The sequence below is a fragment of the Emys orbicularis genome, chromosome 8 (genome assembly GCF_028017835.1).
Source record: "Emys orbicularis isolate rEmyOrb1 chromosome 8, rEmyOrb1.hap1, whole genome shotgun sequence".
Classification (NCBI taxonomy): Eukaryota; Metazoa; Chordata; order Testudines; family Emydidae; genus Emys; species Emys orbicularis.
In genome coordinates, this window is record NC_088690.1 from 70,699,473 (window position 1) to 70,725,189 (window position 25,717).

Below are 25,717 nucleotides of genomic sequence, written 5' to 3' on the forward strand. Positions count from 1 at the left end.
AAGGGGGGCCCTACATGTGGGATGCGCCACCACGCTCAGACTGGCACCCTAACCAAGTGTTGCTGCACTGGTGTGTACTGCAAATCCAGTACCAGGTGGGCCAGGAGTCTCTCTAGCTGCCACCTCGAGTTACAGGCATTCGGGGCTGGAGCAGTGCCTAGCCGACGAGCAGAACACCATCCCCTAGGACAGAGAATGCCCTTGCCTGACCAGGGGACTGGCAATGAAGGGTGTCAGCAATCTGTTTCTGGGGCAGTTGGGGCTTGGTCACTGGAGTATTGGCAAATGTCAGTGAAGATGCTGATGGTACCTGTCATGCAGTGCCCAGGGAGGTGTGAGTCGAAGTGCAGGCTTTACCCTCCATGACCATTCATGCCAATCCACCTCTCCCACCTGCCCCAGTGCAATGTAGACAGGAGATGAACATTGGCACCATCCAGGCTGCCACAGCTGTAGTGCTGGATGGAAGTTCACTGCAGGGGGTAGAAACATATCTACTGCCATGCCCTAGGCCCCTAACAATGGCAAAGCCCCATGCACTGGTGGGATTGTGCCCACCACACAGATGCCGAGACTGATGCAAAAGCAGTGAGCTCCCTGCCCCCGGTGGTGGGGAAGAGCTGTGTGGTGGTGGCAGGGTACGGCAGCGTGCAGCAGCCGTGAGCCACACTCGGAGGCCTGTAGGGTGTGTGAGCTGCCCCCTGTCTCTCCCAGCTGCACAGCATCAGCACCCTTTGCCAGCTAGTGTCTGTCGTTCTCAGGTGCTGGATGGAAACACCAACCCTTATGACATTGTCCTCAAGGACCTGGAACCTCCCATCATAGCTCGCTTCATACGCTTCATTCCCATCACCGACCACTCCATGAACGTCTGCCTGCGAGTGGAGCTCTATGGCTGCACGTGGCTAGGTGAGCAGGGGCCTGCAAGGGCACCAGTCACACCCATTTCCAGTGCCATGGATCAGGGGCCCAGATGAGCTGCAGGTACAAGGGCTCTTGCTGTGGCAGCGGGACCCTGTGTTGTGTTTGGGGGTCTGACATAACACACCACATGCGTTACCGGAGTGTGAACCAGGGAAATGCATCTGTCTGCATGGATCTCTAGGCAGTGGGGGCATGCAAGGGGCTCTGGCTGGCAATGGGGCTTGGAAGGGGAACACTCATCAGCAGTGCTGCCTCCTGGTCAGGCTAGGGTGTGGCAAGTTGTCTTCCTCCCGGGACTTCCCCTTTCTCACAGTAAATCCTCTGTTTGGGGGTCTGTCCTATTAGCGACTCAGCCCTCTGGCTAGGTCACATGTTCGAATCCAATGATATGGAAATCTTCAGAAGTCAGCAAGGACTTCAGGACTTCCCCCATGGGTTGGGGTTTTAGGGTTTGGACCTTTGTACCTTCCGGGTCTCCCAACTAGATTCCCCACCAAGGGACAGGCTTCTGTTATTGTCCCCTCTTTAGGGGCTGGTAGAGGATTCAGGGCCCAATGGTAGGCAGCTGAGATTGGCATCTTGGGGTGCTATGCGGCTGCCTCCCTGAATCGCTTCCTACCAGTGTCCCCTCTCCCCACAGGGTAAAATAACCAAACACACAATTAAAGTCTGTGACTTTCAGAAGCCCCCAGTCCCTCCCTTGCAGGCTTGGGCAGGTCAGTATCCAAGCCTCAGGCTGCAAGCTTTCCTGGGAGGCACCTTCCCAGGAGCTTGGACCACAGGTCTTCTCCTGTCCACTGCCTGCCCCCTACTCAGCTGCTCTGCTTCCCCTTTTAAGCCCCCAGTCCAGCTTCTGCCAGCTCTTTTATCTCTTGTTCTCCAGTGTGGGGTTTATACACCCTGGCACAGGCCGTGGCAGGCAACAGGATTGTGTGAGGGGCTTTGGCAGCAATGGAAGCTTGTGAGGGCTCAAGACTGGAAATGGGGGTTTGCTTGGGGCTGTGTTAGCAATGGGGGGGTTGCAAGTGGCTGTGCCTGGCAATGGGGGGTTGTGAGAGGACATGGCAGCAATGGAGGTTTGCAAGAGGCCATGTCTGGCAACGTGGGTGTGCAATGGTCCATGGCTGGCAATGGGGTTTGCTAGGGGCCGTTTCAGTAATGTGGGTTTGCGAGAAGCTGTGGCTGGCAATGGAGGTTTTTGAGGGGCTGGAGCTGTGTGAGGGGCTATAGTTGGCAATGAGTGTGTGCAAGGAGCCGTGGCTGGCTACTGGGGTTTGCGAGGAAAAGTGGCAGCAATGGGGTTGTGCAAAGGGCCATAGCAGCAATGAGCGTGTGCAAGGGGATGTGTCTGGCAGTGTGGATTTGTGAGGGGCTGTGGGAGTAATTCAGATGTGTGGCTCACAGTGGGGGTGTGAGAGGGGCTCTGGTGGGTAATGGGGTTGGTGAGGATCCGAGGCAGCATTGAGGATTTGCAAGGAGCCATGGCACTAATGGGCTTGTGTGAGGGGCCATGGCTTGCAATGTGGTTGTGGCAAGAGGGGTTTACGAGGGAATGGGGCAGCAATGGTGTGGGGGCTCATAACTGGAAATGAGGGTTTGCTAGGGGATGTGGCAGCAGTGGGGCATGTGAAGGGCCCTGTCTAGGAATGGAGGTTTGTGAGAGGCCATGGCCATAATGGGAGTTTGTGAGAGGCCGTGGCTGGCAATGGGGTTTGCAACGGGCCAGGCCTGGCCATGGAGGTGTGTGAGGGGCCTTGGCTGCCAATGGGAGTTTGTAAGACCACATGGCATCAGTGCCCAGGTTTGTGAGGGTCCATGGCTTTCAATGGGGGGCTGCTAGGGGTTGTGGTTGGTCGTGGGGATTGGCATGAGGCCGGCTGGCAATGGGGAATTGTGAGAGGCCATGAGAGTGATGGGTGTTTGTGAGGGGTCATGGCTCACAGTGGAGGTTCGTGAGGGGCCATTGGTGGCAGTGAGGAGGTGGCAGCAGTGGAGGTTTGATAGAGGATTTGGCTGACAGTGTCACCTTCCCCCGCCCCAGGCTGTGGCTGGCAGTGGGAATGTGGAAAGGTCCATGGCTAGGAATGGGAGTTTGCGAGAGGACATGGCAGCAATGGTTGTGTGTGAGGGGACGTGACTGGCAATGGGGGGGGTTGCATCTTCTTGGCCTACATCCATATCTCTGCTGGCATGATAGTTTCACTGCCCTATTTGTCAGCCTGGCCAGTTCTCCCTGCAGCCATTCTCCCCTATCTATTTTGTGTGAAACTCATAGAGCGGAGCCCAGTCTGTTTCTGAGCTCATCCCTGGTCTGTGCTGCAATCAAGAGCCTCTTGGCCTAGGTGGATGTTGCATTGTGCTCTCCTTTTTGTTTATCCGGGAGAGCTGCTGCAAACCTGGCTGGGGGGGATGCTTGTTTGGGCCCACACTAATTGCACACCGATTGCTCTGACAGATGGGCTGGTTTCCTACAATGCGCCTGCTGGACAGCAGTTCGTCCTTCCCAGCGGCACAGTCATTTACCTCAACGATTCTGTGTATGACGGCGCTTTTGGCTACAGGTAAGTTCCCGGAGAGCTCCTTGCCTGGGAAGGTGGGGGAGGGGTTTTACGGGCAGGTCAGGACTTGGCAATGACAAGCTGCCAATGTTCTACCAAGGGCTCCACAACAATGGCCCCCCAGTGCTGTCCTGTGATAAGCTGTTTGGTAGAAACCTGGTTCAAAGGTCACCTGTTTGAGTCGTTTGACTTGTCAGCTCCTCCGGTTCTGTACATCCCCGAGCACATCATCAGTACTCAACGAACTAACTAATAGCAACCCCACTCCAGTGGGGATTGTGCCCCTGCAGGCAGGAGGGCCGGGGATGTGCTCATTTGCCCATTTAAACGAGACCATGTTTTCCTTGCCATAAGCACAGAAGGAAGGAGCCACTTGGCCAACAAAGGCGCAAGTTGCTGCCTCTTGCTGAGAAAATAGCCAATTATTCTGGAGATTATGAGTTCAGCCCAGGTCATCTGACGTGCTGGGAGGCTGTGGAAAGCCCCTGGAAGGGGTGTTGGGGGCTCTTAGAGCCCCCTGTGTGACTGAGGCAGCCCACTGAGATCTCTCGGATGTGGAGTTAATAGTTATTTCCCACAGTATGGGGTCCCTTAAAGTCAAGCAGCTCCTGTGATTCCTCCTGGGAGTTTACTCCACATACCAAAGGATGCTTGTCACCTCCTAGCCCTCATCGGGTCACAAAGTCAGTGTAATTCTTGAAATGGGCTCTTTGCGGCCCCAACCAATACTTTAGTGCCCCCTTCTCTAAGGCCAAGACACCAGTGCCATCAATATCCATGCTAATGAGAACCCACTCCTGCAAACAACAGGGTGCGCAGTCCAGTGCTTAGCAGCAACCCTACAATAACAGAACCACCCCAAATCCACTAGCAGTGGTGTGAGGGTTCACGCCCCTCCTTACAGGGCAGCACGGCCTAGTGGCCAGAGTCCATAGGATCAACCCTTGTTGCAGGGTAGCACAGCCTAGTGGCCAGAGTCCATACAAGCGCCCCTGGTTGCAGGGCAGCACGGCCCAATGGCCAGAGTCCATACAAGCGCCCCTGGTTGCAGGGCAGCACGGCCCAATGGCCAAAGTCCATACAAGCGCCCCTGGTTGCAGGGCAGCACGGCCCAATGGCCAAAGTCCATACAAGCGCCCCTGGTTGCAGGGCAGCACGGCCCAATGGCCAAAGTCCATACAAGCGCCCCTGGTTGCAGGGCAGCACGGCCCAATGGCCAAAGTCCATACAAGCGCCCCTGGTTGCAGGGCAGCACTGCCCAATGGCCAAAGTCCATACAAGCGCCCCTGGTTGCAGGGCAGCACGGCCCAATGGCCAAAGTCCATACAAGCGCCCCTGGTTGCAGGGCAGCGCGGCCTAATGGCCAGAGTCCATATAAGCGCCCCTGGTTGCAGGGGCAGCGCGGCCTAAGGGCCAGAGTCCATATAAGCGCCCCTGGTTGCAGGGCAGCGCGGCCTAAGGGCCAGAGTCCATATAAGCGCCCCTGGTTGCAGGGCAGAGCGGCCTAAGGGCCAGAGTCCATATAAGCGCCCCGGGTTGCAGGGCCGTAGGACCTTACTACTGGCTCAGCAAGGGGGTCCTACCGAAACACGCTGAAGCTTACTGGGGTCAAGGTACCAGTCTGTCACCTCCCCCGGGTCGCTCCCTACCGGCTGGGGAGTTGGGGTCTCCCACGGATCCCAGGGTTCTCCGTGAGTCTCCGGATCAGTCGCCTCCTCTGGTTTCTCCCGCAGTAGGGGTTCGTGCCGGCCTGTAGAAGCCTCTGTTCCTGGCAGCTTCAAGAGCGGCGGCTGGTCCTCTGCAGGAGCTTCCCAGTTAGGTCCCTCCCCTGCGGCTGCCAGCCCCGATTGAACTGAGTTCCCTCCTTTTATACTCAGTGAGCATCTGGAGCATGCCCAGTACGAACGGGGCGGGACTTCCTCTGTCAGAGCTACTGGTCTGACGTCGCTGGGGCTAGTGCGGGGCGGGGCTGCCCCATCACACACCCTCCCCCTTAAGAGGGACCCCTCTGGTTGGTCCGCCCCCTTCTCCCCCTGTCTGGAAAAGAAGTCCGCGTTAGCGTGTGCCTTACCCGGGCGATGAAATACGCGGAAGTCATAGGGTTGCAGTGAGAGGTACCAACGTAGTATCCAGGGGTTCGCGTCCTTCATGCTATTTATCCATCGTAAGGGGGCGTGGTCTGTGAGCATCTGGAGCATCTGGAGCATGCCCAGTACGAACGGGGCGGGACTTCCTCTGTCAGAGCTACTGGTCTGACGTCGCTGGGGCTAGTGCGGGGCGGGGCTGCCCCGTCACAAGTGGGATTTGTGGACCGATTCGGAGTAGCAAGTCCCTTGCAAATCAGGTCCTCTTTATTTAGGGGCCTAACTTTAGACTTCCAGGTTTGAACATTTTAGTGTGTCTGTCTGTCCCACTCTTCTTGCTTCCCTCTGTCCATCCAGGTTCTTTAACGGCACACAAATGAGCATGTGAGGCCAAGTACTCCTAAGCACCTCTGCTAAACCACTGAAGGTTGCCCAGGGCTGCAGCGCCTCTGTGTTATTAAAACAGGCCGCAATGGCTCTCAGGGGACGCAGTGAGGAAAGAGAGTTAGTTTCATGATTTTAAGAAGCTATAATGAAAAAGTCCTTCAGTTTTTTAAAGCATTTATGAAAAATGCCCACCCATTGTACACTCCCCAGTGCTGGTGGGATGGGGGGACAGGTGGGAGGCAGAGAGCGGGAAGATTTTTGTGTGGACTTCAAAAAAGATTCATGCCCCCTTGTATCTTTCCGTGGTGTCTACAGCATGACTGAGGGACTGGGCCAGCTGACGGACGGTGTTTCTGGCCTGGATGACTTCACACAGACCCATGAGTACCACATGTGGCCGGGCTATGACTACGTGGGGTGGCGCAATGAGAGCGCTGCTGGGGGCTACATTGAAATCATGTTTGAATTTGATCGGATCAGAAACTTCACCACCATGAAGGTCTGTAGCTCCAGGGGCACCTTTCTTGGTAACATCAATGAGGGCTTGTTGTGGCCTTGTCTCTCAGAACCGTGTGCCCGGCTGCAGAAGGCACGTTCTAGAAAGGGACTAGGGCTCTGATTTTGTCATTTGCCTCGCAAAATGCCAATGCAAGGCCTTAAGGTCTAGGACACAGTCTGCCCTGCATCGGGGGGAGAGGGGGGGAGAAGGGAGGGGGGCTGTGTCAGGAATAGTGAACATGAGTGATGCAACGCTACACTGCCCTCTCAGCTGCATCATGCCTCCTCAGCCCTAGCCACCAGCTCCTGCTCTGCTCAGCCCGCTGCGCTGCCCCACTTACTATCCCTGCCTGTGGGTGACTAATGGGCCACTTCTATCTGTAATCACTATGTTTCTATGACCTGTCAGCTAGTGACTGGAATGAGACCAAAGACTCACTCCATTTGTGACCTCAGACAGTGCCAAGTTTCCTATGATGAAATGCTAAGGAAATGTCCCCCACCCCCTCCTCCTGGGGCCCCTTGACAAGCTAGGATTCTAGGTGAGGGTGCCACCAAGGGCAGGGCGTGATGAGCACAGTGTTCCCTGTGTGACTATCCCAGGGTCTCCGATTCCTATGGAGTTTCCCTGGGCAGTGGGTGCTGCCAGCCTGTGCTGGTGTCGAGCTCACCTGGGACTCTGTTGCTGCCATGCAGGTGCACTGCAACAACATGTTTTCCAAGGGGGTGAAGATCTTCAAGGAAGTTCAGTGCTATTTCCGCTCCGATGCCAATGAGTGGGAGCCCAACACCATCTCCTCGGTGCTGGTGCTGGATGACGTCAACCCCAGTGCGCGGTTCGTCACCGTGCCCTTGCTTCATCGCATGGCCAGCGCCATCAAGTGCCAGTATTACTTTGCCGACACCTGGATGATGTTCAGTGAGATCACATTCCAGTCAGGTACTGGCAAAGGGCGGGAGGATGGGGTCCTGGAAGCTACAGCATCCATGTCAGGGAGCAAGGGAGGCATAGGTCCAGGGAGTGCCAAGCAATGTGCCATTTGTTCTGGAGCATAGAAATGTAGGAACTGCCAGACTGGATCACACCTCAGGTGCTTCTAACCTAGTCTCCTGTACCTAACAGCAACAGCTGCTGCAAGAAAAGGTATGAGAACCCTGTAGTAGTTGATGTGGGATAATCTGCATCCAGATTAGGGCTCATCGTGGTCACTGACAGACAGGCTTAAGCCCAGAAGCAGGAGGTTCAGTGTCCCTTCCCAAATGTTTATCGTTAATTATGGTAACTCTGGATATTTTTGATAACCATATAAATATCTGGTCCCTTTTTAAAATCTTGTTAAATTCTTGGCACCAATGATTTCCTGTGGCAGTGAGTTCCACAGTCTAATCACGTGTTGTATGTGGGGAAAAAGTACTTCCTTTTATTGGCTTGGAATTTCTCATCTTTCAATTCCATGGAATGTCCACTTGTTCCTGTGTTACAAGACAGTGAGAAGAGTAGACCCCTATTTACCCATGGAAAGCGGGTACTGGGGCTACTGTGGTACCAGTAGCTATAGCATTCATCCTGTGGAGGAGCAGGGTTTTGAGAGGAGAGCAGCAGTGTGCAATGGGAACGTTCTCCTGCACACTGCTCCTAATGGTGGATTTGTGCTTGGAGGCTTTAGAATTCAGACTTGGCTGAGTTGTGGTAACCTGGGCTGGAGAGGGCTAGGAACCTTTGCAGGGCAAGGTAGAGTTGAGTAGGTGCTCTGTGACATGAATTAAGTGCCACAGAGGAACAATCCATTCTCCCCTCACAACAGCTGTCACAGGCATGTCAGTGTCACTGACTCGTCCTCAATTCTGTTTCTTAGATGCAGCCATGTACAACAACTCCGGAGCCCCTCCTGAGTCGCCCGTAGCACCCACCACTTACGGTATGTGCAATGCAGTACGTGGACACTCTGTGTGCTCAAGAGCCTGGTCCCCATCAGGTCTGCAGAGGTGGCACATTCCTGCAAGTAAGGACTGGCCACTGGATAAAATGCAGCCCTCATATAGACCCCCTGAAACACATGCCACTCTATTAGAATAAGGGCACCAGAAACCACCTCCAGTCTGAGAGTAACAGCTGCTGCAGTACCTAGAGATTACTCCAATATGGCAAAGTGCTACTTCATGATGACATGGGCATAGAAACACCTCTCACGTGATTATGTGGCCTGTGAGTGCCTGCTGTCAATCTAGATGTCAATCTGATTTAGTTGGGGATTCGTCCTGCTTTGAGCAGGGGGTTGGACTAGATGACCTCCTGAGGTCCCTTCCAACCCTGATATTCTGTGATTCTATGTATATGATATCAAGTATCAGAGGGGTAGCCGTGTTAGTCTGAATCTGTAAAAAGCAACAGAGGGTCCTGTGGCACCTTTAAGACTAACAGAAGTATTGGGAGCATAAGTTTTCGTGGGTAAGAACCTCACTTCTTCAGATGCAAGATGTGTATGATGTCATCCATTGCCATGGGATCGAAATGCCTTCCATGGCCAGGGCCCCATGTAGTCCATAAGTCCACAGATGCAAAATGTGTAGTGGAACGAGCCTCATACTGTGGACCAGTCCCCCTAAGACTAAGATTCAGTGAAAAAAAAGTTTTCATCCCTAATGGTTGTGAAGGTAACCTTCCAGGCCCAAACCAAGTAATGTCCTCCTGAGTCTGCAGGCATCCTGAAACAATAGCTTGGAGAGGTGTGAACTGCCCTAGTCACTTCAATGGGGTTTTAACATAACATCGTTTACTCTTTCATGGCTGATCATTTCATCAGAACCGTCCAGCTAATGTGCTTGTTTCACAATGACAAATTGCTTAAACCTCCAGATTGGAAATTTTCCAATGGGCTCATTTTTCTATCAGAACTTTTCAATTTTGAGGAAATTTCATTTAGAAAAATAATGTTTAGAAAATTTTCAACATTTTAATTTCAAAATGAATTATTTAAAATGTTTATAATGCATTACATTATATATTACATCATATTAATTAAAATAGGAAATACCAATTACCAAAAAAATTACAAAAACAATAGCCATTTTATAAATATAAATGATATCACACATTGTGAGAGAGCAAAGGTGGGTGAGGTAATATCTATTATTGGACCAACTTCTGAAGAGCCTACTGTTCGGTCTAGGCCAAGTAAGATCTAAGTTAGTCCAATTAAAAGATATTCTTCTTCGAGTGATGGTCTCTGTATGTATTCCAAACGTGGGTGCACATGTGCGCCATGCACTGGAATTGGAAGGTTTTCTTAGCAGTGTTTGTTGACCCTCATGTGCATCGTGTGTCCCCTCATGCTCACAGCTGAGGGTATAATAGGCCATGTGGGTTGATGCCTCTCCAGTTCCCTCTTACCGCTGCATGGCCTGAGTCGGAAACCCTGTTCCTTTGCACTCTTAGCTTGCTAAGAGAGTGATCTACTTTCCATTCCTGTATATAGTTGTACATAGCTGTATTTAGTGTTCCATAGCTGTTGTTCTTCATAGATAATTGTTAGTGTAGATTCCCCCCCACACACCCCCCATTTGGGGAACCCCCCCCCTTGGGGACTATGCCTGGATTCCAGGCTTGAAGAACTGTGCCTCTTGCCCGTGCTCATTTTCTGTGAGCAATGAGCACCAGCATTGCCTGTACTGCCTCAGCAAGAAGGCCCACCTCACGGCCCGCTGTTAGATTTGTAAGTCGTTCCCACCCTGAACGCAGGAGGCTTGAGAGCTTTGCCTCCGGAAGTTCTCAATGGATGCATCCATACAGTAATGGCAAAGTTCTTGGTTCAGGCTTGTAGCAGTGATGGAATAAACTGCAGGTTCAAATCAAGTCTCGAGTACATCCACAGCTTGGATGGGTCATTCAGTCCTTTGTTCAGAGCTTCAGTTTGTAGCAAAGTTCCTCCAGAGGTAAGAAGCAGGATTGAAGACAAAATGGAGATGATGCAGCTGCCTTTTATAGTCCTTTTGCCATGTGGCTTGTGCGTCCTTTGTTCCAAACACAAGCTACCCAGCACATGGCATGGAAAAACCTTAGAGTTCTGTCCATAGGCATGTCCCTGCATGCCTTGCTGAGTCACAAGGTGTATCTGCCTTCTCTCAATGGGTCAGTTGTATAGCTGATGGTCCTTAATGGGCCATCAAGCACGCTAGGCAGTGCTGATGCCAAATTGCCTGGAAGCATAGCACAAGTTTGAAATACAGACAGTATAGAGCCAATACTTATAACTTTAAATACAAAATTATACATGCATTCAGATAGCATAATCATAACCAGCAAATCATAACCTTGTCATAGACCAGGGGTCTCAAACACGTGGCCTTATTTTCTGCAGCCCGCGAGCTCCTCACAGCCCCCCCCCGCCCTTCCCAGCGTTTACCTAGAGCGGCTCTGGCCCGGCGCGCACCGGGGGCAGGGCAGGCTCCCTGCCTGCCTGCCCTACCCCCGCACTGCTCCGGAAAGCGGAAAGAATCTGGGGGAGGAGAGGCGCAGGGGTGTGTGTTGATGTTGCATCAGGCACCGCCCCCAGCAGCTCCCATTGGCTGCGGTTCCCCGTTCCCGGCCAATGGGAGATGCTGGGGGCAGTGCCTGAAGCAACAGCAACACACACCCCTGCGCCCCTCCTTCCTCAGGTTCCGTCAGCTTCCCGGAGCAGCGCGGGGGCAGGGCAGGCAGGCAGGCAGGGAGACTGCCCTGCCCCCGGTGTGTGCTGGGCCAGAGTCCGCCCCCCGAACCCTTCCTGCAGTCGAACCCCCTGCCCTGAGCCCCTTGCCACACCCTGCACCCCGACCCCCTGCCACACCCCTCCTGCACCCCAACCCACTGCCCTGAGCCCCCTGCCGCACCCTGACCCCCCTGCTGCACCCCACACCCCTGCTGCACCCCAACCCCCTTCCCTGAGCTGCCTGCCGCACCCTGCACCCGACCCCCTGCCCATAACCCCTGCCGCGCCCCGCACCCCTCCTGCACCCCACACCCCAACCCACTGCCCTGAGCCCCCTGCAGCACTCCTCCTGCACCCTGACCCCCTGCCGCACCCCTCATCCCTCCTGCACCCCACACCCCAACTCCCTGCCCTGAGCCCCTGCCACACCCCACACTCCTCCTGCACCCCCTGGCGGCAGGGAGGGGGTGGAGTTGGGGTGAGGATTTTGGGGATGGGGTTGGAATGGGGGCAGGGAAGGGGTGGGAGGAGGTGGGGCAGGGGCGGGGCCTCATGGAAGGACTGGAGTGGGGGCGGGGCTGAGGGCGGCAGGGGGAGGTGTCAGTAATGCAGCCCTCGGGCCAATGTACTAGTCCTCATGTGGCCCTCGTGGTCATTTGAGTTTGAGACCCCTGTCATAGATACCTTACTTCAGGGCCACCGGGGGGGGCAAGTGGGGCAATTTGCCCCAGGACCCGGGCCCCGCAGGGGCCCCACGAGCCCTGACCCGGTGGCGGGCCGGGTCTTTGGCGGCATTTATTTCGGCGGCGGGGGGGCCTTCAGTCGCTCCGGGTCTTCGGCGGCATTTCGGCGGCGGGTCGTTCAGTGCTGCTGAAGACGCGGAGCAACTGAAGGGCCTCCCGCCGCCAAAATGCCGCCGAAGACCCGGACCGCCGCCGGGTGAGTACATGCACCGCAGACAGGGCCGGAATCGGGCCCCGCAACGTCCCGAAGGAGCTGCCGCTGAAGTCCCGCCACTGTCTTCGGCGGCAGCTCAATCACTGCTGCGGAGGAAGGTTCCTCCGTCGAAGTGCCGCCAAAGGCACAGGTAGCCGATTGAGCTGCCGCCGAAGTCCCGGCACTGTCGTCGTCGGCAGCTCAATCGTTGCCGCTGTCTTCGGCAGCATTTTGGCGGAGGGTCCTTCCTCCACGGCAGCGATTGAGCTGCCGCTGGAGACAGCGGCGGGACTTCGGCGGCAGCTCCTTCGAATCGGGCCCCGCGGTGCCTAAAGCCGGCCCTGGCCGCAGCTCCCCCGCTTTGCCCCAGGCCCCCTGAATCCTCTGGGCAGCCCTGCCTTACTTGATCTCCTTTGTACAGGATTTGGTGCCACTATAGGACCTTGATTGCAACAATGATCTATACGGTCACAGTTCATATTAATAACGTCACACACATCCCATTGCTGCGTCACAGGCCTCCGGTACCCATGGTCCCCCCTGTTGCCCGAACCATCTTTGGAGTCCGAGGGCCTTTCAGAGTCAGAAACCTCTTTCTCACCTATACCCCATCGGAGCCCAGAATCGTGACCCAAACTGCCATACCGGCGTATGATCCCACTGCGGAGGCCTGGTACTGTTAGCCATGACACCCACCTATGCCCAGGGACCCTTTGTTTTGGCCATACTGGGCGCCCTGGAATCTTTACTGAGGATACCAGGCACTGTTGGTGGCCTTTTATAAACCATTCCCATTCGCCCTACGGCGCCGTCTGTTTATGAGGAGGAGGAAGATGTGGAACCGATACTGCTGGTCCCCACTGCTTCCTCATTGAATAAGGCGCTTATTCCTTCCTTGCTGTCCCGGGTGGATGACCACCAATACCAGGACTTGCCTGGAGGATGGAGGAGATCCAGGACATGCAACATCAGCTCCTGCACATTCTCCAACCCCAGGGGCCCTCTCAGGCAGGGCCAGCTTTAGGCCGATTCCCCTGAATCGGGTCCTGCGCCTAAGAGAGCCCCGCGCCTAAGAGGGCAGGGCGGAGTGCTGCAAGCCCATGGCCCCGCTCCTCCGGCCGGAGCGCGGCAAGCCCCGCGGTCCCGCTACCCCGGCCGGAGCCCAGCAACCCCGCGACCCGCTTCCTCAGCGGAGCGCGGCAATCCCCGTGGCCCCGCTACCCCAGCCGGAGCGCAGCAAGCCCCGCGGCCCCGCTCCCCCGTCTGGAGCGCGGCAAGCCCCGCGGCTCCGCTACCCCAGCCGGAGCGCAGCAAGCCCCGCGGCCCCGCTCCCCCGGCCAGAGCCCAGCAACCCCGCGGCCCCGCTCCCCCGGCCGGAGCCCAGCAACCCTGCGGCCCCACTTCCCCGGCTGGAGCGCTGCAAGCCCCGCGGCCCCGCTACCCCGGCCGGAGCCCAGCAACCCCGCTTCCCCGGCTGGAGCGCTGCAAGCCCCGCGGCACCCCTCCCCCGGCCAGAGCACGGCAATCCGAAGTGCCGCCGAAGACTCGGAGCACTGCCTGGTGAGTACAAGCCCCACGAATCGGGCCCCGCACTTGCTAAAGCCGGCCCTGCTCTCAGGCAGCTCTCCCCATCAATGAGGCTATTCTGCAACCAGCAAGGACAGCATGGTACACTCCTGCCTCCTGTGCCCCCACACAGAAGAGAGCAGAGAGGTGGTATTTCGTCCCTACAAAGGGGACAGAATTTATTTTTATCCCCCTCCCCAACTCTCTTGTGCTTCATGCAACAGCAGAGTGGGCACGACAGCACCCACAAAAATCTACTCCCCTGGACAAAGCGGCAAAAAGGATGGACCTGCTAGACAGGAAAGTCAACTCCTCAGTGGGACTGCAGTTCTGCATTGCCAATTATCAGGCTCTGCTAGCCAAATATGACTTCAGCTATAACAGGCTGCCACCAGGCCAACAGCAGCAATTCCAGGAACTGGTGGACAAGGGGCGACTGCTGGACAAAGAGGGCCTCTCACTCTCTGACGACTGGGGTCGTGATGCGCCAGGACTCATGGCTGCAATCGTCCAGATTCCCCAGGGAGGTCCAAAACACTATTGAGGACCTCTCCTTTGATGAGCACAAACTAGTCAATGACCAGATGGACAGATCCCTCCATTCCCTGAACGACTCTCGGGCCACGCTCAGGTCCCTTGGCATTTATACCCCAGTCCCAAGATGCAGGCAGCTGCGGCAACTGTTCCATTCCTGACCACATGCCCCCTACCTGCCCTACTTCCAACGCCAGCAGGAGGCACCACATAGACAGCACCGCACACAACGCTCCCCACCTCCATCACAACCACCACTTTGACCCTATACCAGTAGCAGTCAAAACAGCAGTTTTGACGTGCAGGTCAAGAACTGCGAACCTCCCCCGATGCCTCCCGCGGTGCCCAATATTGTCTTTGGGGACCGTCTTGCCCTGTTCTCCCACAACTGATGCAAAATCACCATGGACAGCTGGGTGCTGGAGATTATCCATCATGGATACTCCCATAGAATTCCTCTTGTTTCCCCCTCATCGCTCCTCACCCCAGACTTCCCCTGGAAACCCATCCTCCAATAAGAAGTGGATGCTCTGCTCCTCAAGGGGGCCATAAAACTTATTGCCATCACCACCCACTGAGTACAATATCCATCCTCGATTACCTCCTTGGGCTCAAAATGTTGGGCCTTGCCCTCAGCTCTACACGGGTCCACCTGGCAGCACTTAATGCCTTTCTCCCTCCGTGGATGGCACCTCTATGTTATGTACCCCTCCACCATCCATTTCATGAAGGCTCTCCTCAATACCTTCCTTAATCTTGTTCTGTCCGTCCTCACAAAGCCACCCTTTGAGCCAATGGCAATGTGCTCCCTTTCCCATCTCTCCATGAAGGTGATGTTCCTAGTGGCCATTTCCTCAGCTAGATGAGTCAGCGAACTGGTGGCCACGATGGCTAACTGTCCCCCTTACACTGAATTCCAGAAGGATAAAGTGTCCTTACGGCTCCACCCTAAGTTCCTCCCAAAGGTGGTGGTGGAGTTCCACCTCAGTCAGGCCATCCACCTCCCTGTCTTCTGTCCCAAACCACTCACTCCCATGTGGACAGGATCCTGCACTCCCTCGACATGCACCATGCAGTAGCATTCTACCTCCACAGGACTTTCGCCTTTCACGCATCGATGAAACTGTTTGTGGCCATCGCTGACCAGTCCAAGGGCCAAGCCCTTGTCTCCAAGGAATCTCCAAATGGGTCTCCAGGTGTATCCGCGAATGCTGCACGCTATCCAACGTACAGCCGCTTGATAGAGTTACAATGCACTCTATGTGAGTGCAAGCAGCCATGTTGACCTGCCTAGCGGATGTCTCATGGCAAGACGTCTGTCGTAGCAACATGGCACTCTGTACACACGTTCACATCCCACTGTGCCATCACTCAAAGGGCGGCTGAGGACACTGCAGTGGGCCGCACTGTACTACAGGTTGCATTTCTTCTCTTCCTCCCACCCACTTCCACACTGATCACTACTCCCCCACGGTTGGAATACACATAAGGACCATTGCTCAAAGAAGAGGAGGTTACTTACCTGTAATTGGAGGTTCTTTGGGATGTGTGGTCACCATATGTATTCCAATACCCGCCCTCCATCCCCTCTGCTGTGGACTGTACTACTCAGAAGTAATAGAGTCACTGGAGGGGCCTCGACCTGCATGGCCTCTTAGACCCTCGGCTGCGAGCACAAAGGGACGCATGATGAATGTGCGGGTCAATGGACACTGATAAGAAAAGCTTCCGGCTCTGGTGCATGGTGTGCATGCGCACCCACATTTGGAATACAGATAGGGACCACACATCTCGAAGAACCTCCAGTTACATGTAGGTAACCTCCTCTTATCTCATCCCTTTGTCTCTCTCATTTCTGGGATTAACACAGCCACAACAATATTGCAAATGACCTATTATGACATGGCATCATAATAGTCAAAACATTTTCAACTTTTCTATTCTTTATATATAATCTCATTTCAACTTCTGTTTATAATACAATTTTTTTTTTCTTGGAGATGTCAAATTTTCCTGCAGAATAGAAGTTCTGGGTTTCAACCCATTCTGCTTCCAGCTCTTCTTCAGACACCCTCTGCGCTGCAGTTATGTGTTGTTAATGTAGAATTCAGTGGCACGTTGAACAATAAAGATGTGGGAACAGTCTGAAGCAATGAATGTAATATCAACAAGAATAGCACAGAGGATAATGGCACAGTCAGTGCAGTTATTTCCATAGTCAGTTCATTAAATGCCTCCCTTTTTGTTAAAATGAAGTTTCCACAGACTTTCTAGTCTGTTATGTCAGTATGTTGCAGAGTCCAGGGTTGTGGCTGCAAAATGAAGAGCAGTGTGTATCCTGGGCTTTGACTGTGTGAGAGTCACATGAGTGTGGTGATGGGGAGTCTCGAATTGTTAGTTACAGTCTCACAATCCTGGGTGTCCCAGGCTCCATGGCTGCAGAAGGGATGAGCAGCACTAGTGCAGCAGGAGCCAGCACAGAAGTGCCTCCCGGAGGGCAGGACTGTCTCTGGCCCTATGCACCCCTGCATTCACATCCCCAGTTAATGTACAGGGCAGAGAGCAGGCTCTGCCCAGCTGTGCCTCTTCTTGCACAGAGGGGTGGAAAATGGACAGAGCATTGACAGTAACCCCCAGGGTGCTGGCCAGCAGAGTTGTGCTGCTGGTGTCTGCTCCTGGCAAGGATAGGTTGGCAAACAGGGAACTAGGGATGGAGTGAAGTGCAGAGTGCTTTGGGGTGGTGCAGTTATGCACTGCTTCTGGCTCATCTAGCCCCGCTGTAGGGGTGGTGAGCCTGGAAGTACCAGCCGAGTAGACTTGCCAGTGACTGAGATCTATGTTTCCAATGAGAACCCAAGTTAAACCCAGCCTCCCAATGTGACCACTCCTGCTCTCTCCCGCCTGCTGACAGATCCAACCCTCAAAGTGGATGACAGCAACACACGCATCCTGATTGGCTGCCTGGTTGCAATCATCTTCATCCTGGTGGCCATCATTGTCATCATCCTGTGGAGGCAGTTCTGGCAGAAGATGCTGGAGAAGGTGAGCAGATCCTGGAGGCTTCTTTGTAAGGGTTCTGCCAGCACTAGGTTCATTCCTGCAGCTGCACGTCAGCCCCTCTGGTGACGTCAGCACAGCCCTGACAGTAATGGAGTTTGTTCAGGGTGAGGCCCAACTGGGGATGTGCACCACTTGCATCCCCCCCTGAAGCTCACAGGCGAGCGCATGGACCTGCTTGTGCAGACTGATTTCATCTAGCCATTGAGGGTGCGTCTACACTGGAATAAAAGACCCATGACATGGCCACAGCTGGCCCGGGTCAGCTGACTCAGACTTGCAGGGCACGGGCTGCATGGCTGTAAAATTGTTGTGTAGCCATTCAGGCTCGGGCTGGAGCCTGGGCTCTGGGAGCTCCCTACTCGTGGGGTCCCCCAGCAGCTCCCTCACCCTTGCCGCCTCCCCCCACCGCTCCCCCCCCGGGTTCAGGGGACTGTTCCCCAACTGCCCCTGGATTCGGCAGCCCTGCCTGGTTCACAGGACGGTTGTGTTTCAGGCCCAGTCTGCCAAACAGGACCTTTTGGCCCACATGATTTGTCTTGCTGCTTTGGTCCACTGGGCCTGTCTGTTTGTCGAGAGTGGGGAATGTCCTTTGCTGTGTCCCTGTACTTTCTCCTTCTGCATCCCCACCTCTTAGGCTTCTCGTCGGATGCTGGATGACGAAATGACCGTCAGCCTCTCCCTGCCTAGCGAATCCAGCATGTTCAACCACAACCACTCCTCCTCATCCAGCGAGCAGGAGTCCAACTCCACCTATGACCGCATCTTCCCCCTGGGCCCAGACTACCAGGAGCCCTCGCGGTTGATCCGCAAACTGCCAGAGTTTGCCCCAGGAGATGAAGAGGCAGGTGAGGATTAACAAGCAAGTTCTGCAGCTAACACAGCTTTGTTTGAGCAAACAACGAGCAGCAGAGTGCTCCTGCAATGGCCTGCTATGCCTGCCCCTGATGCCAGCTCCGGAGGCATCCAGTTGAGGGTAGTAGTGGCATTCAGTCTCACTACATCCTTGATCTGCCAGCAAGGAGCATGTGCTCACACTGACACTTGTGGTGGAGTCATTTTTAGGGTCATGTGTATAGCTGGGCACAAACAAAAAAGTTCCCTTGCGGAAAATTTTGATTTTTTTTCTGTGCAAACTCAAAAAATGAAAAATTTCAGCCAAAACATTTTGGCTTGAAAATGCTGCTGTAGTGCCTCATGGGATTTATAGTTCAGGTGCCTCCTCAATAGGTTGGGCTTTTTGGTTGGATTACATCAACAGTTTAGACAGAAACATTTCAACCAGGACTAGTCATGCATCCACTGGGAAATGGAGTGAGACCATTTCACATCACATGGGAATCGCATCACATGACAGCCATCCCCGTGGGAGTGACTTTAGACCAATACCAACCTGGGGTAAATTTGAACCAGCAGCCTAGAGGTCCCAGGCCCCTATCCCAGTCCTAGTCCCCATCTCCTTGAGCCATGTTAAGATGGGCTGTGTATTTTATTTGATTACAAAATTTCAATTTGCCCTTGCCATGTGCAGTGTGGTGTTAGTCAAATAAGTCTCAGCACATAGTTTCTGGTCCCTTAAGTCTGTGACTAAGACAATTCAAACTGCAAGTATTTCAACTTAATATGGAATTTGATATTTGTGCTGTGTTGGTTAGTTACCTCTTTATCAAAGATCTGGAAAAGTGAAGTGGCAAAATGTGCAGATGATAAAATTATTTAATAGTAATACATAGCTCATAGCTTTCCATCTGGAGACCTCAAAGCAGTTTACCAAGCAGTTCAATATCATTCATTATCTTCATTTTACAGTTGGGGAAACTGAGGCACAGAGGAGGGCAGTGACTCTCCCAAGATCACCCAGCAGCAGAGCCAAGCATAGAACATGTTTTCTATATCACAGTCCTGTCTGCTAGTCCACACTGCCTCTTTTCAGATTAGTCAGGACTAGAGGAGAAACTTCCCAGGGATTTAACCAGGCTGGGGGAATGGGCAGCATGATGTCAGACTGAAATTTAATATTGACAAATGCAAAGTCAGTCGCATGGGAATGAACAATTAGAACTGCTCCAGCTGTGGCTTTGAAGAGTTTGATGATGCGTTCTGAGCAGGGAGCATACGTTCTGGATGAGGATGCTACTGGCTTCCCCTCTCCCCTACGGCACCAATCATAACTGGGCCTGGAAACTTGGAGTGAAGTTTCAGGGAGCTGAGAAGACTGTACAGGTCTCAGACCCCTTTAAGCTCCCCCAAAGCCTGGTCTGTTCTCCCCTGGCATCTGGGAAAGCAGATGGCCCAGGGCATTTTCTATGTGACTTGGGCTCCAGGGGAATAGTGCTGAGCAGCTGAGGTGTTCTCGTGCTCTTTTCTTCCCAGGCTGCAGTGGAGTCGTCAAACCCGCCCAGTCAAGTGGCCCCGAGGGAGTCCCCCATTATGCAGAGGCTGACATTGTGAATCTGCAAGGTGTGACAGGCAGCAACACCTACTCTGTGCCTGCCATCACTATGGACCTGCTCTCGGGCAAGGATGTGGCTGTGGAAGAGTTCCCTAGGAAACTGCTAACCTTCAAGGAGAAGCTTGGAGAAGGCCAGTTTGGGGAGGTGAGTGTCTTGTCATGGGCTCTTATGTTCTCTCCAGATCCTGTCTGCTCCCTTGTGCTGTTGTTAGGATGGACCAGAGTCCCGCTGGAACACTGCCAATGACAACAGTGTTCTTAAAACACCAGAGAAAAATACATCCTGGGCTGAAGGAGATGAAGGGATCTCTGGTGAGTCACCTGCTGTATGCAGCTAGCCTGCACCAGAACCACTTTGGGGTGCGGTGGGGTTGTTTCTTGAAAGCTAAGCTGGATGAGCCTCGGTCGGTACCTCAGATGGGAGATCTCCAGGGCCCAGCTACATGCTGCAGGAAGTGATGTGTTGTTATTCAGAAGTTGGTATTGGCAGAGGTGAAAGTAAGCCGGTACGGGCCAGTACGGAGGACCGGTAAGAAAAGGTGCAGTAGCGTACTGGCAAGAAAATGGAGCATTCTCTCCCTCTCTGACTCCTCCTCCTGGCTCCAGCAATATTGAGGGTCCGGGGGCCCAGCTCCACGAATGTTCGGGGCCGGGTCTCCCCCCTGCCCCCCCCGCGCCTCCCCTGAGTGTGGGCTGGCCCCCCCTTTGCTGGCCCCGTGCACCTCCCTTCCGTGTAGGGTGACCAGATCACTGACATGAAATATCGGGACGTGGGGGGGAACGGAGCAAAAAAAAAAAAACCACAACAACAACAAAAGTAAAACCGTTTTGCAGGTGCCAGGGGAATTAGCAGGCCCCGGGCACATGTGGCGCGTCCCGCCGCCCCGCGGGGAAGGAGCTGCTGGAGCGCAGCCGAGCGGGAGAGGTGCGGGGCTCCGGACCCCGGCAGCGGCGGGAGAGAGCGGCTCAGGGCCGCGCGAGTGGCCACGTAAAGTTTATTGGCTGGGGGGGGACCTCGGCCGGCTCCTCGCCCTGCCCTGTAGGGGGGTAGCGTCCCCACCCTGCGCCAGCATGTCACGCCGGCCGCCGCAGGCCAGGTAAGGAGCTGAGTCCCCCCTCGTCCTGGCTCCTCAGCTGAGCGGCATTCCTACTCCCTCCCAGGCTTGCAGCTGTAATGCCGGCGCAAGCCTGGAGGGGAGGGGGTGATGGCCGGCTTCCAGTTCCTGGAGCTGGAAGCACCAGGCGGGCAGGCAAGGGGGCTGCTCCCAGGAGGGAGATGGGGGGGGGCTCAGCTGAGGAGCCAGGACGAGGGGGGAGGGGGGGACTCGGCTCCTTACCACCCCCCTACAGGGGCGAGGACCGGCCGGGGTCCACCCCGAGCCGATAAACTTTACATGGCCACTCATGCGTCCCCAAGCCGCTCTCCCGCGCCGCTGCCAGGGTCCGGAGCCCTGGAGCCCCCCCATCTCCCTCCTGGGGGAGCAGCCCCCTTGCCTGCCCGGTGCCCGTACTCACCAGCTCCAGGAACTGGAAGCCGACCACCACCCCCTCCCTCCCAGGCTTGCCGCCATTACAGTGGCAAGCCTGGGAGGGAGGAGGAATGCCACGTGCTTGGGGAAGAGGCGGGGCCAGGGCAGGGATTTGGGGAGGGAGCCGATGGGGGAAGGAGGGGGCGGAGTCGGGGTGGGGGTGGAGCGAGAGCCCTTCCAGGAGGGCAAAATTGCTTGTTTGTCCCGCGTCCCGACCGGGACGCGGGACAAACAAGCAAATATCGGGACAGTCCCAATAAAATCGGGATGTCTATTCACCCTATTTCCGTCTCTCTCCCCTGAAGCTCCATGCTGCCTGCCTGCATTAACTGCCGCCGCAGGGTCCTAGTGCCCCCCTCCACTACTGCCAGGGCAGGCTGTCCTTCCCCCTCAGACCCTTTCATTTTCCGGTGGGACCCTCCACCAGTACAGCCGCCCCCGTGCCCGCAGTCACCGCTCTTGCCCCATGCTGAGCAAGGGGCAGCCCCATCCCCCACCCCCAGTGAGGCTACAGTGAGGGGCAGCAGCAGGGGAGGAGGCGCACATGTGATGGCAGTCCCCCCGGCATGGCACCCACCACAGGGGAGGCGAGGGAGATTCCTGGACCTGAGAGGGGCCCTAGGAGCACGTGCAGTGACAGTGGGGGGTGAGTGTGCTGCCGGGGGGGAGAAGGGGGTCCCTACCCCAGAGCTCGCTGCTGCTGGCAGGGAGAGGGCTGGGGGGAGTCCTCCTCTCTGGCTCCAGTCCCAGGGCAGCCTGCCTGCACCCCAAACTCATCCCCAGCCCTGCTCCACCCCAGAGCCCACACCCCCAGCCAGAGCCCTCATCCCCCCGCACCCCAACCCTCTGTCCTAGCCCTGAGCCTCTCCAATACCCCAAACCCCTCATCTCCAGCCCCAGCCAGACCCCTCATCCCCATGCACCCTAACCCTCTGCCTCAGCCCTGAGTACCCTCCCACACCCTAAACCCCTCATCCCCAGCCACACCCCAAATCCACCCCTAGCCTCACCCCACAGCCCTCACCCCTGCACCCCCTCCCTCCGCACCCCCTCTTATCCCCAAACTCCCTCCCAGAACCTGCACACCCCCTCCCTCCGCACTCCCTCCCATCCCCAAACTCCCTCCCAGAGCCTGCACCCTGCACCCCTCCTGCACCCCAGTCCCCTGTCCCAGCCCAGGGCCTGCACCCCAGACCTCCTCCCCCACCCAAACTCCCTCCCAGAGCCTTGGGCAGGTGGGGGGTGGAGTTGGGGGAGGGCAGAGTTTGGGCAGGGGCAGGTTCTGAGCCCACCACCAAAATTTCTACAAACCTGCCACCCCTGCCGGCAAGAGCTGGTGCGCCATACCGGGGTGGACCGGCTTCCTGAGGCAGCAATTTAAGGGCTGGAGCCCAGGGCCCTTTAAATTGCCGCCAGAGCCCCGCTGCCAGAGCCCTGGGGTAGCAGCGGCGGGGCTCGGGTGGCGATTAAAAGGGCCCAGGGCTCCTGCGCCGCTACCGCCCCGAGCCCTTTAAATCCGCCGCTGGAGCCCCACTGCCACTACCCCAGGGCTCCAGGGACAATTTAAAGGGCCTGGGCCCTTTAAATAGCCCCCGGAGCCTGCCGGAGCCCTGGGGTAGCGGTGGCAGGGCTCTGGTGGCTATTGAAAGGGTTCGGGGCTCCTGCTGCCTCTACCACCCCGGGCCCTTTAAATAGCCACTGGAGACCTGCCGCTGCTACCCCAGGGCTCCAGCAGCAGGGTTCCGGAGACGATTTAAAGGGCCCTGGAGGGTAGCGGCAGCTGGAGCCCCGGGCCCTGCTGCTGGAGCCTCCAGGCTCTGTCAGCAATTTAAAGGGCCCGGAGCTCCGCTGCGGTAGCAGCAGCTAGAGCCCCGGGCCCTTTAAATCACCCCCTTTAAATCACCCCCGAACCCCAGGGCTCCCAGACACCTCTGCAGCTGGGAGCTCAGGGGGTGATTTAAAGGGCTTGGGGCTCCCAGCTGCTGCTACCACAGCCCTAGCCCCGGGCCCTTTAAATCCTGATTTAAAGGGCCTGGGGATTTAAAGGCCCTGCCTCTTCCGGTGGAGGCCATGCCCCTCCTCAGGACTCCGGAGTACCGGCAAGTCCTTTAAGTTACTTTCACCCCTGGGTATTGGTCCCTGTAAGTCAGTGCTGAACAAATGCCCATGACTGTAAAATGTGCTGTCCAGTCATTTCCTAGGTGCAGGATAAAGGGGTGTCGTCTTTACCTTCTAATTATATCCCCAAAGTTCATTGTTTGTAGCATGAGTCCTGATAACCCCTGTAGCTTACTCTCCAGTGTGCTGCCTTCCTGCTGACTTCACATCCCTTCCTTCCCCCCAACTTGGTATGTCAATGACTCCCCATTGCATTAACCTACAATCCTTAACTTACATGTGCACCCACAGAGAGAGGTGAATAAACATCCTTTCTCTGGCAGAAAACTGTTAACTTTTCATGCCTTACATTGAGAGGCTAAAGAAGTGTAGTTTATCCAAGAAAAAGTGAGGCAGTGACATGATCAGTCTATAAGTACTGAGATGGGGAAGAGATTTCTGACAGCAGACAGCACTTTAGTTAACGTAATGAGAACCCATGGCTCGAAGCAGAAGTTAGACAAATTCAAAGAAGAAATAAGACACATTGTAACAGTGAAAGGAATTAACCACTGGAACAACTTTCCAACAGTTGTGGTGGATTCTCCATTGCTGCGGTCCCCGGCCCAGAGGCTGGGAGGTACCCCTGACCGCGGGGCTAGGAGCTGGGGGCAGGGTCCCCCATGGCCTGCACCGACTGGGAACTGTGGGGCTGGGATCTGTGAGGTCCCTGCACCGACTGGGAACTGTGGGGTCCCTGCACCGACTGGGAACTGTGGGGCTGGGATCTGTGGGGTCCCTGCTGGCGGCAGCAACTGGGGAACTCTGAGGCTCCCCCGCTGCCTGCAGGGGTTGGGGAGGTCTGGGAGCTGGGGAGGTCCAGGGGATCCCCCCCACCCTGCAGGGCTGGGAGCTGGGTTGGCTCCCCTGCTGCTGCAGCGGCTGGACTGCTGAGAGGCCCCAATGTCACAGGGGTCACGGAAAGTCACGGAATCCGTGACTTCCACGACCTCCATAACATACTCCTAGCCTTAATTATATACCACCAAATCCGGAAGAGGAAGTGGATGAGTCATTTTACAAGCAGGTAACAAGATTAGCTAACACACATAAGGTAGTATGGGGATTTTAACTTCCTTGATATCTGTTGTAAGACTATTGTAGCAAAACATAGTACGTTCTGCAAATTCTTACTGTGTGTAGGGGACAGCTTTATGATTCAGAACGTTGAAGAAACAACTGGGAATCGTCCATTTTGGATCTGGTTTTGATGAACAGGGATGAATGAATTGCAAACATAAAAGTGGTTGGGAGGAAGTGATCACGATCGGATAGAATTCAAGATCCTATGGAAAGGAGAACATGAGAAAACGAGGACACTGGACTTCAAAAAAGTGGATTTCAGCTGACTCAGAGAAAAAGACCAATTAGGAAGAAAAGGAGTTGAAGGGGGCTGGCAGTTCTTAAAAAATGTAATACTAGTGGCTCAACATCAAACTATTCTGACACAGAGGAAAGATAAGAGCCACAGGAAGCCAATGTGGCTGCACAAGGCATTTTTCAGCTATCTAAAAACCAAAAGGGATACATACAGGATATGGCAGGAGGGGCACGTCACCAAGGAAGTATACATAGGAATAGCACGAGCATGTAGGGACAAAATCAGGAAAGCCAAGGTGAAGAATGAATTACAGCTGGCAAAAAAATGTTAGAGACAACAGGAAGAGGTTCTTCAAATATGTCAGACAAAAAAGAAAGATCAGGGACAGTGTTGGTCCGCTGCTCAATGGAGAACTTGAGCTGAGAAAAGAAGATGATAGGAAGGCAGAGCTGCTCAATGCCTAATTTGCTTCAGTTGTTTCTCAAAAAATAACATGTGACTGGATGACTAGCAAAGTTACCATAGACAATAAAGGGGAAGGGATGCAGATCAAGATAAGTAAAGAACACGTCAGAGATCTTCTTACCAATTTAAATTCATTCAAATGAGCAGGGCTGGATGCTAATCACCCGAGGGTACTGAAGGAATTAGTTGAAGTCTCTGAGCCACTGGCAATAATATTTACAAACTCCTGGATAACAGAAGAGGTCCCGGAAGACTGGAGAAGGACTAACGTAGTGCCAGTCTTTAAAAAGGGGAAAAAAGACGTGCCAGGGAACTACAGATGTGTCAGCCTGACCTCGATCCCTGGGAAACTACTAGAGCAATGTATGAAACATTCAGTTTGCAAATACCTGGAGGATAAAGGGGTGATCACTACCAGCCAGCAGGATTTACCAAGAACAAATCATGCCAAACCAGCTTGATGTCCTCTTTGACAGGGTAACTGATTTAGTGGATAGGGGGAATGCGGTGGACATAATATACCTGGACTTTAGCAAGGCTTTTGACACAGTCCCACGTGGA

At 54.9% G+C, this 25,717-nt stretch overlaps 1 protein-coding gene across 1 annotated transcript in view; it reads left to right on the forward strand.

The window, feature by feature from the left end:
* The window catches only part of DDR2 (discoidin domain receptor tyrosine kinase 2), a 73,336-nt gene that overhangs the window by 24,906 nt on the left and 22,713 nt on the right, over positions 1–25,717 (forward strand). Inside the window, exons 4-11 of the mRNA XM_065409293.1 lie at positions 762–909; positions 3,380–3,485; positions 6,269–6,452; positions 7,148–7,391; positions 8,308–8,370; positions 17,087–17,217; positions 17,870–18,080; positions 19,606–19,829. Coding sequence (XP_065265365.1) covers positions 762–909; positions 3,380–3,485; positions 6,269–6,452; positions 7,148–7,391; positions 8,308–8,370; positions 17,087–17,217; positions 17,870–18,080; positions 19,606–19,829 — 1,311 coding nt within the window. The remainder of the gene's footprint in view (positions 1–761; positions 910–3,379; positions 3,486–6,268; positions 6,453–7,147; positions 7,392–8,307; positions 8,371–17,086; positions 17,218–17,869; positions 18,081–19,605; positions 19,830–25,717) is intronic.